This window comes from Coregonus clupeaformis, chromosome 13 (assembly GCF_020615455.1).
Source record: "Coregonus clupeaformis isolate EN_2021a chromosome 13, ASM2061545v1, whole genome shotgun sequence".
In the NCBI taxonomy this organism is placed as follows: domain Eukaryota; kingdom Metazoa; phylum Chordata; class Actinopteri; order Salmoniformes; family Salmonidae; genus Coregonus; species Coregonus clupeaformis.
The window spans coordinates 10802018-10818901 of record NC_059204.1 but is presented as its reverse complement, the minus strand read 5'-3'; the positions used below and the strand labels follow the sequence as shown (position 1 = coordinate 10818901).

Sequence of the window (16884 nt, the reverse complement as noted above, 5' to 3'; positions counted from 1 at the left end):
AAGTTGTATTATACATTCCCTGTTGGCCACATGGGGTTTTTTCTTTCACTCACGCCATCTTCACACCCTCTCTTTATCCCTCTGTTTTTTTCTTCTTCGTTGCCCTCCTGTTGCTTCAGTTTCACGAATTTACGGGCAGCCATCTTTAATTATACTTCTTTCTTTGTGATTTCTATAGCATGCTATTCCAAGTGAAGGGTTTTCAATCAACGTGTTTGAAGAGCTTGCTTTGTTTTGTTGCAATGCCTTGTTGTTTTTTTCTACTTTTACTTTTCTTCCTGTGGGTTGAACGCTATATTCACGTTGCGCTGGAAGTGGTCGTTATTCGACGGGGGCTTTTTAAGGGGTTTGTCTTTTTCACCTGTCAGTCTGCGGGTTAACTTCTAACTGAAGCACCTGGCTGTGAACCAGCTGTCTGCCACCTGGTCCCTTTCCGATGAGAAGGCACTATCTGACACTTCATCTAAAAGAACGATTGATGCACAAGCTAAAGTGAAACGCAGGTTGTTGTTTTGTTGGTACGTCTGTGTGGAGCACTGCACCTTTATCAGAGTCTAATGTGTATTCCCCTTTGTGTGTATTCCCCTTTGTGTGTATTCCCCTTTGTGTGTATGTATGCATGTATGTACAGGTATGTGTGTCACAGAAGTGTGATATCCTTGCCATTCCCTCTTCAGTGTTGATTCACTCAGGTAGCCTTTCCTTCGGTCTGTTATGTCCAGGTATATTGTCTTGGGAGTTGACCCGGGTGATATCGACACAGTTATGCCAATTTAATATGAACGTTTTGCACATTTCCCATTTAGCAGGCACTCTATACTGCTGCCTGTCATTCCAGCTACACCTGTTAACATTCCCATTTCATCATGACACATTCAGACCGCTGCACTACTGTCTGTCATTCCGGCTACACCTGTTAACACAAGTTGAGATGAACTGAATCTAAACGGGGGCTGTGGGCGTGAGTGTGTACACAGTGTTAAGATGAGGACAGTGTCATTGTTTTTTCATCGCCGCTATTTGTTATATGTGATTGTCCTGGTCTCTGTGTTGAAGGTGCCTGTTGTTCGCTGAGTTTATTCGATGTCTGTACTGTTCTGCATATTTCTGAAGCCTCATTCATACATGGTGCTAACGTGTCATTTGTCCTGATCTTGTCCACATTCTGATTGTTGCCCACATTTTTAGACGGGTGTAGAAAATACACGTTGTGATGTGATGGGGATCATATCTCATAAGTGTAAACGGACTAGATCAGGAAAAGATCAGGACAATATCAGGACACATGTTAGAATCAGGTGTAAACGGGAAAAAGCATGGCAAACCTGTACTGAATGCAACTGTTACAATGTAAATATGTACCAATATATAAAGAAGCTATTTTTTGCATGCTTTTTGTACACCCAGACATAATCAAATAATTAAAACTATCAGAATAATTGAATCATGTATTTTTTGTAAGTAACCTGTCAAAGAGTATGCAAGAGTAAAACTTAAACTGAGAATGTTTTATTGAATTTGCGTGCCCAATTACAAACTGTTAATGAGAAAGATTTAAAGATCTAAAATATGTAATTATTTTCCCAGTCTTTCAAAGTTGAATACCCCCACCAGTATGAAGACAACATTGTGTGCGCTGTGCTGATGGAAGAGGTTGGAAACCGGCTTTCAACTCAGTCCGGCTTTCAACTCAGTCCGGCTTTCAACTCAGTCCGGCTTTCAACTCAGTCCGGCTTTCAACTCAGTCTGGCTTTCAACTTACTGTTGAAAGTTGTAGTAGCAGAATGCAGAAATTTCAAAATGAGTACATACATCATCAGATTTCCTCTAGTCTTGTCAGTCATTGCATACCTTAGAGAGCTATTTATAACTTGTCAGAAAATGTCCAGATCAACTAGCCCATGTCAGCTAATGTTTTTTTTAGCCGATAGATTTTGTTGTAATGTTTGATTTACTCAAATATCACATGAATTCACATTCGACATGGCAAAATGTATAGAACTGCAAAAAAAATGTGCTTAAGAAACTGCAACATTTTCTCTGCACCCCATGAGAAAATGTGTAGAATTGTGTGCCCATAGAAATAGTGGTGCGTGGGATGTTCCCCAATGCTGCATGGGGGGGGCCTGAGTGAAAAAGTTTGGGAACCCCTTGATTTAATGTAACAAATGTGTTATAAACAGATGTTATAAATGTATTATAAACCAGGGTACTTTAAAGGGAACTAATGTGTTACAAGTGCATGATGCTTTGAGGTAATGAACCAACACTAAACTAACACACAGTGCTAATTCTACCACATTGAGAGAACAGTGCTTCAGTATTATTATTATTATTAGACAAACAAGGGAGGGTGGCTGTCTCTGAAAGAATGTTCTTTATTTATTTATCTCCTAAACCGTGGGCATCATTCGAGGTCTGTTGCCATGATCTGAAGACATAAATAGCAGTTGAATCATTGAGCTGAAGAGCGGAAAAGTATCACACTTGTTTTATCGTTTCAGAATGTCCATGTCTCAGTGCAGCCTGGAGTCAGTGTACTGCGGTGTTGGAGCCGCAGCCAGCCGTCACTGCAGTCTGGAGCCCAGGAGTCAGCAGTCCTCTGCACAATCACTCCTATGGGAGAGCAACAGAAACACGGCCCATGTTCAAATGGGACTCCTTTAAAAACACGCCATTTCGACCCCGTTGTACGGTTCAATGGGCCTGCGTCAGGGGAGTATGCACATCAGGCAAGAACTGTGTCAGATGCTACATGTATTGAACTCTTCCGAATCGACTCCCCACAGAATACTTTCACATGCTTATGTGGTTCACCAATGTGTTTCTTCTGGGCCATATTTGAATACATTCAAAATGCATCCTTCCTTCCTCCCAAGTAAGTATTGGCTGAACACATTCTGATAGGTGTAAGCAACGGTTCACATAGCTTCCACTTATCCAGTCATGTCAGATCAGGGACTACTGTAGTTAAGGAAGGGAGGGAAAGAGGAGGGATTTTTAAAGTATTCCAACACAAACCAGAGGACCCACACCAGTCAACACAAACCTTAGACTGAGCTGATCCAGGCAGCTGCTGTAGGGCTAAGTCTCTGACAGTGGGGCCTCATGATGCACTAGGACCTCATCTGAATGTTTCTGCGTGGCCAAGAAGACATCAATGACATGCTACACCACAATATATGTTGGCCTTTCACCCACTTTAACCACAAACATGAACAGTTTAATCAATGGTGTATGACACATTCACACAATGTGCTTACCTTGGATACTTCTTTTTCAGACTTGAACTCATTTAAAGGTTCCTGAAAGACAGACTCAGACTTAGATTGATCCATTTTTCCATTCCCCTTGTTTGAAACCAGTATTACACTCTCAACTAATGGATTTTAGACATATTTACTTTGTAAGAGTTGAGTATGAGTATATTAAATGAAGGTTAAGGTGAATAATATTCCAAACAGTTTTTTTTATCCTTTATTTAACCAGAGAAGTCACATTGAGATTGACATCTGTTTTTCAAGTGATCTGAAGGGGTATCTAGGGACAGCTTCTTTACACTTTAACTACAGAGTGGCAGTTGGAGTTTGAATCTGTCCAAAGGCATGCTCTTACTAAAGACTGGGATGGAGTTTGAATCTGTCCAAAGGCATGCTCTTACTAAAGACTGGGATGGAGTTTGAATCTGTCCAAAGGCATGCTCTTACTAAAGACTGGGATGGAGTTTGAATCTGTCCAAAGGCATGCTCTTACTAAAGACTGGGATGGAGTTTGAATCTGTCCAAAGGCATGCTCTTACTAAAGACTGGGATGGAGTTTGAATCTGTCCAAAGGCATGCTCTTACTAAAGACTGGGATGGAAATAAACACTGCTTTGGATAACATGTTATTTGGATAGTCCTCAATAGATGGTTTATAGATGTTCAATTGTCAACTAACTAACCCTAACTACCACCCCGGATTAATGTCAATTTCCCAGCTCAACCCTAACCCTAGCCCTAACCTTAGCCTCAACCCTAATCCTGAACTCCATCTTCATGTCCATATCCCGATTCAACCCTAACCCTAGCCTCAACCCTAATCCTGAACTCCATCTTCATGTCCATATCCCGATTCAACCCTAACCCTAGCCTCAACCCTAATCCTGAACTCCATCTTCATGTCCATATCCCGATTCAACCCTAACCCTAGCCTCAACCCTAATCCTGAACTCCATCTTCATGTCCATATCCCAGCTCAACCCTAACCCTAGCCTCAACCCTAATCCTGAACTCCATCTTCATGTCCATATCCCGATTCAACCCTAACCCTAGCCTCAACCCTAATCCTGAACTCCATCTTCATGTCCATATCCCAGCTCAACCCTAACCCTAGCCTCAACCCTAACCCTAGCCCTAACCCTAGCCTCAACCCTAATCCTGAACTCCATCTTCATGTCCATATCCCGATTCAACCCGAACCCTAGCCCTAACCTTAGCCTCAACCACCATCGTAACCCTAGCTTCATGTCCACATCCAAGCGGTTGCATATCAACAGAGTTTCAGTTGGTAGGGAGATTCTCAATTGGGCAAAAAGTCTGTCCTCTCCTCTACTCCTCCATCCTCTCCTCTCCGACCCAGAAACCGATAAGTGGTCACCATATGTATCAAATAAAATCAAAGTTTATTTGTCACGTGCACAGGATACAGCAGGTGTGAACTGTACAGTGAAATGCTTATGTAGGAGAGGGTAAATTAATTAATAGGTGAACAGAGGAGTTTGCTTCTCTCTTCAATTGGTGTATCCTATAATGCCCTTTTAGTGTAAGAGCTTACATTTTTTATTTATTTATTAAAAACACCTGGAATTTCAGCCTGTTCAGGTGGGATGGAGTTTTTGGCCCACAGCATGACATCACAATCTGATCTGATTATTCCGATCAATGACCAGTCGTCTTTTATTTGCATATGTATCCTCCTACTTTGAAGGGGTAAGCAGGGTAGGCTCTAGAGTCTAGACAATCCTATCCACCAATCAGGGCTGTGTATGTAAATTTGTATCAACACGCCCATCACGATCAGACTGAGCATTTCAATGACAAAAGGAGGCTCAGGGAAATAAATGATCATGCGTATATATTTGGAGTTATTTTCATGAAATAAACACAATGGTTTATTAATTGAAAAGTAAAATAGTAAAATAATATAGATATATGAATAGCCTTTTATTATTGATCTATACAATATATTAAACACTTTTGTTTACTTTCTAGCATTCCAAATAATATAATATATAATATGTCATTTAGCAAATAATAGATATCTCTAAATTCGAAAAACATGTCACCACAACTCTACTGGGTCACTACTGGGACAAGCGAATTTGCTTTAAACAATGCATAAAACATGAGCCATAACTATTTGATATTTTAAATAGTTTTTCATGGTTGCAAAGGCGAAGGACGCAAAAGCCACCACAATTCAAGTACGACCCACATGTATTTCGGGACTCCTCCTCTGTAAACGTCATTTGCCTGATGACGCGATAGTGGAGGAGTGTAATTTCATACAAGTGCATTTGTATCCACGTTTCCTCTCCTCGCCTCCTCTCCTCGATGACCTTTTACCTTTTTCAAAAGGAGGAATCGAGCCAAACCAATTGAGATTCTCCCATAGTTTGCTTATAGTTTGAGCATGTATAGATCATCTTTTAGTGGCTATGTAATAGTTGTTTTTTATCAGGGGAGGCCGTTTTCAATGGTGCCCTGGGGACAACAAATTCAACATGAACATTCCAATAAAACATTTATAAAAACTACAGGTTACAATAAAAAAAACACCACAATGCATTTTTACATTTGACCAAAACAAACGCTATTCTCATTTAACAAATTCAACATTGGACTCCTAAACTGCTCGAGTGGCACCAGGGAATCAAGACGCGGGGAGTTCTGCAGGTTATTCCAAAAATGGGGGGCATTAAAACTGAAGGCAGATTTACCTAATTCGGTGGAGGACCTAATGAACCTCAAGAGCTAACCAACCCTGCGAGCGAGTTTGGTATCTCATGTTTTTCAACGATGAAGTTAGGTAAGTCGGAAGCTTGTGTAGTAGAGCTTTGTAAACAGAAAGGGAATAGTGAAGTGATCTACGGGGCTTTAATGAGGACCAGACAACCTTTTGATACAGGATGCAGTGGCGGCGTATTAAAAATAAAGTGGGAGCAAATGAACACCGTGTATTTCTTAGAGAGACAACACATGAACTGTTTGGGTTAATTATTGTGTGTACTGTTGAGGGTCCGTCTGCCCAGTTTTCTGCACAATTATTTATAAAATGCCACTTTGCTGCCATCTGGTGTTTAAACTGGATGTTACGCAACAGTTAGATGTAAACTCACCTTCTCCATCGATTCAGTAACCTTGAATTTCATGTTGTTGTAGAATTCCCTCTTGGGTAGTAGATACAGGAGAATCAGATCACATACTACAGTCGCCTTTGGAAACACAGCACAATTATTAGCATCATAACCATAGAAATATAATATACATTTCATTCTGTGATCACAACTTCCTCCGTCACATTATTTAATATATAAACATATTTGTTTAGTCTATACACGCTATTTAAGAGATATACAGTAGGCTACTGGAGATTCTGTATGTTTTGCAGTATTAGATAGGATGTGTATTATCAGATAGGATGTGTATTATCATATAGGATGTGTAGTATTAGATAGGATGTGTATTATCATATAGGATGTGTATTATTAGATAGGATGTGTATTATTAAATAGGATGTGTAGTATTAGATAGGATGTGTATTATCATATAGGATGTGTAGTATTAGATAGGATGTGTATTATCATATAGGATGTGTATTATTAGATAGGATGTGTAGTATTAAATAGGATGTGTAGTATTAGATAGGATGTGTATTATCATATAGGATGTGTAGTATTAGATAGGATGTGTAGTATTAGATAGGATGTGTATTATCATATAGGATGTGTAGTATTAGATAGGATGTGTAGTATTAGATAGGATGTGTAGTATTAGATAGGATGTGTAGTATTAGATAGGATGTGTAGTATTAGATAGGATGTGTAGTATTAGATAGGATGTGTAGTTGTCACGGTATACTTGTGGATGTGGTGGTGAAGTCAGGCGCAGGACACAGCGGATAAGTCAAAACGACTTTACTTGACTCAATGACACAATACAAAAATAAATGGCCTCGAACACACAGGAGGCGATAACCTATGCGCAACGCGTAAAACACTAATGCACAAAATATACCAAAAAGACAAACGACAGGCGGACAATAACACACAACTACAAAACATAACACAGTGAAACTTATAGGTGACATAATCAGGACAGAATACGAAACAGGTGCACTAAACTAGACATGACCAAACAAACATCGAAACATCCAACGGTGGCAGCTAGTACTCCGGGGACGACGAACGCAGAAGCCTGCCCGAACAAGGAGGAGGAGCAGCCTCGGCGGTATTCGTGACAGTAGTATTAGATAGGATGTGTATTATTAGATAGGATGTGTAGTATTAGATAGCATGTGTAGTATTAGATAGGATGTGTAGTATTAGATAGGATGTGTATTATTGCAGGACTCACCACTCCAAAGATTCCCACACCAGACCCTATAGCTGTAAGTGTTGGAATGATATCAAATTTTCTGGCCTGGGAAATAACAACAAACATCAACCATCTTTAAACTTTTTAATCTGCAGTCGTAAAGGAGGAATTCAGAAACGCTGTCTGGAACATTACAAGGATCGCAATCATGAACTTCATGAACTTACCAGTGAACGAACAATGATGTCAAATCGAATCCCAAACACTTTCAGAAGTGTTCTTTTCTCCTGCTTGTCCTCCATATAATGCTTTGCATACCTTAAAGAACAAAATGTAGACACACTTTTCTAGTGTTCAGATCTGTATGTCTCTCTTCGGCCTTTCACATGACCCTAGCCTTGCAACTAAGAAGAGTCAAATGTAATTTATAATGAATAGTGTACTTTTCTTAGTCGCATGGTTAGCACGACCCCCCATGGCTAAAAACGACCCCCATGGTTAACAGGAACCCCCATGGCTAACACGACCCCATTTCTAAGTGTTTTTCTTTCATTTATTTAAAATCTTTAACTCAGAAAAGGCTTTTCAATTTACAATAAGAAAAGTGGCCCTTACAAGAACGATGTATTGAGATAGGACAGGAGATATAGAAGAGACTGCGAGTCAGAAGGGCAGTGAGTTGGATTTCAAACCCATGCCGACTCTGTTATACATTAGTGCCAGGGTCTGCAGCACTAACCATACAGTCCGCACGTGGCAGATGTTTTATGTACCTGAAGTTGTATCCCACAGATGCTCTGGCTGTGTCTGTCTCCTGGGGGTTTCCGTAGAGACCGTGGAAGGAGTAGATCGGTTTACACTCTGACTGGTCATAGTCCAGGTTACAGGTCCAGTCAATGACGATACCAATCGCCCCGCCCTGTCGGATCAATCAATACATCCAGCCAATGAGGGTACAACTAACCCCAAACGTCACGATACCATCAACAACGTCAATACATCCAGTCAATGAGGGTACCACTAACCCCAAACATCACGATACCATCAACATCGGCTATCAATGGAGGTACCAATAACACCAAAGTGTCTTCGGACACTTTTAAAATCAGTTGCAATTTCAGTGTTTCACTAAGCTTTAACTCAGAAATTACCTTTGACAGAGCATACCTAGTAACCAATAACCCCACCATCATACCTCATTACCAATAACCCCACTATCATACCTCACCACCATCATACCTCATTACCAATAACACCAACATCATCACACCTCGTTACCAATAACACCACCATCACACCTTGTTACCAATAACACCACCATCATACCTCACCACCATCATACCTTTTTACCAATAACACCACCATCATTGTCGTTACAAATAAAGCCACCACCATACATCGTTACCAATAACACCACCATTATAACTCACCACCATCATACCTCCTTACCAATAACACCACCATCATACCTCGTTACCAATAACACCACCATCATACCTCGTTACCAATAACACCACCATCATACCTTGTTACCAATAACACCACCATCATACCTCGTTACCAATAACACCACCATCATACCTCGTTACCAATAACACCACCATCATACCTTGTTACCAATAACACAACCATCATACCTCATTACCAATAACACCACCACTGTTGTCCTCTGTAGCTCAATTGGTAGAGCAAGGCGCTTGTAACGCCAGGGTAGTGGATTCGATCCCCAGGACCACCCATACGTAAAAATGTATGCACACATGACTGTAAGTCGCTTTGGATAAAAGCGTCTGCTAAATGGCATATTATTATTATTATATTATTATCATACCTCGTTACCAATAACCCCACCATCATACCTCGTTACCAATAACCCCACCATCATACCTCGTTACCAATAACCCCACCATCATACCTCGTTACCAATAACACCACCATCATACCTCGTTACCAATAACACCACCATCATACCTCGTTACCAATAACACCACCATCATACCTCGTTACCAATAACACCACCATCATACCGCGTTACCAATAACACCACCATCATACCTCGTTACCAATAACACCACCATCATACCTCGTTACCAATAACACCACCATCATACCGCGTTACCAATAACACCACCATCATACCGCGTTACCAATAACACCACCATCATACCTCGTTACCAATAACACCACCATCATACCTCGTTACCAATAACACCACCATCAATCAATGACTCCACAATAAACACCACCACCAAAACATACAGCCATACACAGACTGACAGGTACTTGCAGGTGAATAGAACCCCCTTCCCTGGTGAATAGAACCCCCTTCCCTGGTGAATAGAACCCCCTTCCCTGGTGAATAGAACCCCCTTCCCTGGTGAATAGAACCCCCTTCCCTGGTGAATAGAACAGCATGTTGCTCACCACTCTGGCGATGGTGGCGAAGCTGAAGCCAGACAGCTGTACCAAGTCACCCAGTCTGAAAATGGGACACAGCGGGGACTTCTTTGGGTCGTACAGGCAGCTGTTGACGTACTGATTGTCGATACCTTCTACGAGGTTAGACCTGGAGAGAGAACAGGAAGAGATCATTGTAAAAAAAAAAAAAAAAGGTCCAGTGTAGCTCAGTTAGTAGAGCATGGCATTTGCAACGCCAGGGTTGTGGGTTTGTTTCCCACGGGGGGGGGCAGTATGAAAATGTATGCACTCGCTAACTGTAAGTCGCTCTGGATAAGAGCGTCTGCTAAATGACTAAAATGTAAAAAGATGACAAGTTTATATCATACTGTACTGGTTATGTAACAAAATAGATATTTGAATCAATATCACATTTGGGACACTATTTGCCTAAACATTGATGGATGTGGTAATTATATAACCACTACTTATACATTAGCTGTCACATACCACAAACCATATTCAGTGCATTAGCTACATACACAATATGTGTGTGATGTAACGCATGTATCTAACATAGCAAACATTGCCTGAGGCTACCTAACGGTCGCTAGGCTGAAGAGGTGGTCTCTGGTCGCTACACTCTTAGAAAAAAGGTGCCATCTAGAAAAGGGGTGGGCAACCCTGTTCCTGGAGTGCTGCAGGTACCGCAGGATTTTGTTCCAACTAGGCACCACACCTGACCAACTGAGATAATTGATCAGTTTAGTGATTGACTAAATTCAACACACCTGGTCTTCCAGGTCGGTTAAATCAAAAACATGAAGTGCCTGCGGCACTCCAGGACCACGGTTGCCTACCCCTGATCTAGAACCTTAAAGCGTTCTTCGGCTGTCCCCATAGGAGAACCCTTTGAAGAACCCTTTTTTGGTTCCAGGTAAAAACCTTTTGGGTTCCATGTAGAGCCCTTTACATAGAGGGTTCTACATGGAACCCAAAAGGGTTCTACCTGGAACCCAAAAGGGTTCTACATGGAACCCAAAAGGGTTCTACCTGGAACCCAAAAGGGTTCTACCTGGAACCAAAAAGTGTTCTCCTATGGGGACAGCCGCAGAACCATTTTGGAACCCTTTTTTCTAAGAGTGCAGGCTGGTGGATGAGGTGTAGGAGGTTAGGTATTCTCCTGCCGACCTGCTCTTACGTGATCTGCTCCCCCACAGCAGAGCAGAGACGGGGCAGCAGTATTGACAATGATAAAATATAAACCCTGGATTGCTGATGCTATGTATTGGCCAATGAGAGGCTTTGAAGCCACCGGTCGGCCATATTGGCACTCCCCAGTAGCAGCAGCCCTCCATAGGAATGAATGGGATTCTACAGTATTTCAATTAAAAGTTTCAAGGACAAAATTACATCTATTTAAGTATTTTGTTGTTGTTGTAGTGGGGACAGTAACATTAATAATCTCTAAAAATTATATTTCAAGGAAAACGTTGAATGATCATCTGTTCTGCGTCTCAATTTTGGACTCATCAGACCAAAGGACAGATTTCCACCGGTCTAATGTCCATTGCTCGTGTTTTTTGACCCAAGCAAGTCTCTTCTTCTTATTGGTGTCCTTTAGTAGTGGTTTCTTTGCAGCAATTCGACCATGAAGGCCTGATTCACACAGTCTCCTCTGAACAGTTGGTGTTGAGATGTGTCTGTGAAGCATTTATTTGGGCTGCAATTTCTGAGGCTGGTAACTCTAATGAACTTATCCTCTGCAGCAGAGGTAACTCAGGGTCTTCCTTTCCTGTGGCGGTCCTCATGAGAGCCAGTTTCATCATAGCGCTTGATGGTTTTTGCGACTGCACTTGAAGAAACTTTAAAAGTTCTTGAAATGTTCCGGATTGACTGACCTTCATGTCTTAAAGTAATGATGGACTGTCGTTTCTCTTTTCTTATTTGAGCTGTTCTTGCCATAATATGGACTTGGTCTTTTACCAAATAGGGCTATCTTCTGTATACCACCCCTACCTTGTCACAACACAAACTGATTGGCTCAAACGCATTAAGAAGGAAAGAAATTCCACAAATTAACTTGGAAACAACATTGATTCAACCATTTTTTCCCTAGTGTGTATCTCTATATGATGTTAATCTATAGAATCTGGCTCTTCTCATGTTAACGTGTAGAATCTGGCTCTTCTCATGTTGACTTATGTTGCCTCTCATGATCCTAGGAGAGTTACAGGATTACCTGAGCTCGCTGTCTGGGAGTTACTGGATGACCTGCCACTGACCTGACCTGAGCTCGCTGTCTGGGAGTTAATGGATGACCTGCCTCTGACCTGACCTCAGCTCGCTGTCTGGGAGTTAATGGATGACCTGCCTCTGACCTGACCTGAGCTCGCTCCCAGGGAAGCAGGAGGGGAGAGATGTCCTCATGTTGTTGCTATGGTAATTCTATGGCATGGTTATTTTGCTCTATATTGTTTGGCAGAATCGTGTAGGTCCAGACAGACAGACACCACCTGTGTCCAGCACAGTTTATCTCATGTGCAAATACTAATGATCTCAGGAGAAGAAGCAACTATTTGATGCTTTTATGAGTGTTACAGACTGGAACCGTGGTTACTCTCCTCATTTCCAATAGGCGTTGATGAAAGGATGTACATTGTGTATCAAACAGGGGTCTCACCTCGTAACACCATAGGCTGGAAAGCTGATTGAGTTTTTGATGAACAGTGTGTAGTTCTCTGCCGACATCAACAGCGCTGGACTGCACAGAAAACAGTAGAACATATGAAACAAAGACCAACAAAGCATAAACACATCAAACACACAGAGACAAACAGAGAGGTCATAACAAGAAACTGGTAGAGACCCTTTTCATTTCATCAGCCTACAAATCACTCGGTACAGTTAAAAGTTGTTCAGTACCATTCAGTACATAGAACTTCTAACGAGTAATAAAACATTATACCTGTAGTGTTAACATAATTGTCAGTGATCTTACATACTCTGGGATGGTGCTGTCATCTTCCACAGGGCACCAGGCTAGCACCTCACACATCTTAGTTGTGTCCACCAAGCACTTCCCCGTCGTATGTCCTTGGGGTGGGGGGTGGAGGGGAGCAGTGAGACAGAGAGATGGAGAAAAGACATATGAGGGATATAGCTTTTCAACATGGAGTAACAACTATGAGCCCAAAGATTAGTGTTGTCACGATACCAGTATCGCAATACTCAAGAGGTGTCGTGGCAAGGAAACAAAACATGAAGTGGACTGAGAGTGCTGATGTATCTCTTTCATCTCTCGCTGATCTTAGACTGTAAGTATGATTTCTTTCTGCATAATAAGCATGGCTATTATCTGTGTCTGGTCCTGTCTCCCTGGTCCTATCACCCTGGCCCCGTCTCTCTGGCCCTGTCTCTCTGGCCCCGTCTCCCTGGCCCCGTCTCCCTGGCCCCGTTTCCCATTTCCCGTTTCCCTGGCCCCGTCTCCCTGGCCCCTTCTCTCTGGCCCCACCTCTCTGGCCCTGTCTCCCTGGCCCCGTCTCCCTGGCCCCGCCTCTCTGACCCCGTCTCTCTGGCCCCGTCTCTCCCGGTCCTGTCTCTCCCTGTCATGTCTCTCCCGGTCCTGTCTCTCTGGTCCTGCCTCTCTGGTCCTTTCTCTCTGGTCCCGTCTCCCTGGTCCCGTCTCTCTGACCCCGTCTCTCCCGGTCCTGTCTCTCCCTGTCCTGTCTCTCCCGGTCCTGTCTCTCTCTGGTCCTGCCTCTCTGGTCCTTTCTCTCTGGTCCCGACTCCCTGGTCCTGTCTCTCTGGTCCTGCCTCTCTGGCCCTAGCTGGATTGGCAGAGAAGTGTGTAAAAGATCCACAGTAAAGTGAACCACACCACAGGACATGATCCTGAGACCGGTTCACCCTGAGGGCTTTAACAACACATTCTGTTTCGCTTGCTTGCCTCTAGTCTCAACCACAGTCTAACCATTAACCAGCACATCCTTCTCAAGGATACAAGGATATATAGATGCCCCAAGTCAACACGGTGGTGGTGACGCCAACAGATCTAAAGCAGAGGCCAACAGCTTTCTGATTGAAGCTGAAAGGGCTGATGTGGTTCTGAGAGGTTGACAAGGCTTGGGTGTAACCAAAATACACAACCAACCCTTTCAACTGCCTATGATATGTAGGCTTAGAATAACTAGGATTATGATTATTATGATTATTATGATTATGATTACACTTCTCAACACTTTTTTTTGTTGTTGTTTTATTCTTACTTTTTTTGTTTAAAATAAATGCACTGTTGGTTAAGGGCTGTAAGTAAGCATTTCACTGTAATGTCTGCACCTGTTGTATTCTGCGCATGTGACCAATAAAATTTGATTTGATTTGATTTGATTATTATGATTATGATTATTATTAGATCTGCTGTTACTACTCTACTATTTGTCTGCCTGTCTCTGACTGTGTCTCTGACTGTGTGACTGTGTCTCTGACTGTGTGCTTGTGTCTCTGACTGTGTCTCTGACTGTGTGCCTGTGTCTCTGACTGTGTCTTCGACTGTGTACCTGTATCTCTGACTGTGTCTTCGACTGTGTCTCTGACTGTGTGCCTGTGTCTCTGACTGTGTCTTCGACTGTGTCTCTGACTGTGTGCCTGTGTCTCTGACTGTGTGACTGTGTCTCTGACTGTGTGCTTGTGTCTCTGACTGTGTCCTCTGCTGTTTCGACTGTGTACCTGTATCTCTGACTGTGTCTTCGACTGTGTCTCTGACTGTGTGCCTGTGTCTCTGACTGTGTCTTCGACTGTGTCTCTGACTGTGTGCCTGTGTCTCTGACTGTGTGACTGTGTCTCTGACTGTGTGCCTGTGTCTCTGACTGTGTGACTGTGTCTCTGACTGTGTGACTGTGTCTCTGGCTGTGTCTCTGGCTGTGTCTCTGACTGTGTCTCTGACTGTGTGCCTGTGTCTCTGACTGTGTCTTCGACTGTGTCTCTGACTGTGTGCCTGTGTCTCTGACTGTGTCTTCGACTGTGTCTCTGACTGTGTGCCTGTGTCTCTGACTGTGTGACTGTGTCTCTGACTGTGTGCCTGTGTCTCTGACTGTGTGACTGTGTCTCTGACTGTGTGCCTGTGTCTCTGACTGTGTCTTCGACTGTGTACCTGTATCTCTGACTGTGTCTTCGACTGTGTCTCTGACTGTGTGCCTGTGTCTCTGACTGTGTCTTCGACTGTGTCTCTGACTGTGTGCCTGTGTCTCTGACTGTGTGACTGTGTCTCTGACTGTGTGCCTGTGTCTCTGACTGTGTGACTGTGTCTCTGACTGTGTGACTGTGTCTCTGGCTGTGTCTCTGGCTGTGTCTCTGACTGTGTCTCTGACTGTGTGCCTGTGTCTCTGACTGTGTGACTGTGTCTCTGACTGTGTGACTGTGTCTCTGACTGTGTCTCTGACTGTGTGCCTGTGTCTCTGACTGTGTGACTGTGTCTCTGACTGTGTCTCTGACTGTGTGCCTGTGTCGTTGACTGTGTCTCTGACTGTGTGCCTGTGTCTCTGGCTGTGTCTCTGACTGTGTGCCTGTGTCTTTGACTGTGTCTTCGACTGTGTGCCTGTGTCTCTGACTGTGTCTCTGACTGTGTGCCTGTGTCGTTGACTGTGTCTCTGACTGTGTGCCTGTGTCGTTGAATGTGTGCTTGTATCTTCAACTGTGTGCCTGTGTCTCTGACTGTGTCTCTGACTGTGTCTCTGACTGTGTGCTTATGGCTTATGTCTGTTGCATTTGTCTGTGAGTTAACGGATGTGTGCATGTATGCATAATATGTGTGTGCGGGCGGTTTACTTGTATAAGACTCTGTTTGCATGCTTTAATAGAATGATAAGCCAAGGCACTCAACCATCCTGGATCTGTCTGCTATACTTTTTCTTCTTGCATGCATTACTCCGGGCAGGGAAATTCCTGACTAGTCCAAATGTTTATCTTAGTGGCTTTGTTTTTAGCCAATTTTGTATGACTAGCATATTGTACATTAGCTCATAGAAGCCCTAAACTACAGTATATACACAATAGACTGCTCTGACTTTCCCACAGTCCACCCTTTAAATACTCTCCTCCAAAAAGGGACAGGATCATCTGTCTCTTCCTCCCATCCTCTTTTGTCACAGGATTGTGAACTGAAACTGACCAACGAACCGCTGAGAAAGTTTACCAACGAGAAAACAACCTTCATCCTAAAACAATGATCACACAACTGGACACTCAAACACCTTTTAAAGGTTTTTGCTCTCTGACAAGTGAAGTCACGTGCCTATTTTAATTTCTGATAAACAACATTTAATTTCGGTTATCAGTACAGAGACACTGGTGGCTGAAAACATGTTTAGTGAGAATCCTACATATAGTAATACTTTCAGAAAGTAAAGGGATAGACAACGAAGGGCTCATTATTTCCACAGAACTCCCAGCCCCTCGTTGTATATCCTTTATAACATAGTCACAGAGACGATGGCTAGTGTGAGTAGTCAGGTATGGAGGGGTAGTGGTAGTAATGGATGGCTAGATTTGCCAATGCGGAAGGTAGTTAGGAGGGTTAGTTAGTCGCAGTGTTTCTCAACCTTTTTCATACCAGGGGCCGACAAGCTATGGTTTCTCCTCCTTGGGGGCCCACTTACATTCAAAACTAGCACTGTAGAACTGACCATATTAGTGTCAGTTAACTATCTCAGGGACCGGCCGGCAATGTGCCATGGACCGGCGCTGGTCCACAGACCAGGGGTTGAGAAACACTGAGTTAGTGAAGGGGACTGTGCCACACTGTCACGCTGCCATGCCGTCCGGACTTTACCATCTCCCGTACGTTCTGATCTCCCTTCACAGTCTGAGTCGGAGCTGCATCGATTCTTCGAGTTTTGGGGCTGAAACACAG

The 16884-nt window shown here is 43.0% G+C and overlaps 1 protein-coding gene across 3 annotated transcripts in view; it reads right to left on the bottom strand.

The window, feature by feature from the left end:
- Positions 1-2358: 2358 nt before the first annotated feature.
- Positions 2359-16884, bottom strand: part of LOC121579145 (P2X purinoceptor 1) — a 50892-nt gene continuing 36366 nt past the window's right edge. Inside the window, exons 4-14 of one of the 3 annotated variants that reach the window (XM_041893468.2) lie at positions 16804-16873; positions 12980-13070; positions 12658-12738; positions 10002-10143; positions 8351-8496; positions 7805-7895; positions 7617-7682; positions 6380-6475; positions 3264-3305; positions 3050-3138; positions 2359-2616 (exon numbers count right to left, since the gene is read on the bottom strand). In XM_041893468.2, the coding sequence (XP_041749402.1) occupies positions 3085-3138; positions 3264-3305; positions 6380-6475; positions 7617-7682; positions 7805-7895; positions 8351-8496; positions 10002-10143; positions 12658-12738; positions 12980-13070; positions 16804-16873 (879 nt within the window). In that variant the 3' untranslated portion in view covers positions 2359-2616; positions 3050-3084. The remainder of the gene's footprint in view (positions 2617-3049; positions 3139-3263; positions 3306-6379; positions 6476-7616; positions 7683-7804; positions 7896-8350; positions 8497-10001; positions 10144-12657; positions 12739-12979; positions 13071-16803; positions 16874-16884) is intronic. The other 2 variants (XM_041893469.2, XM_041893470.2) reach the window with 2 other exon arrangements.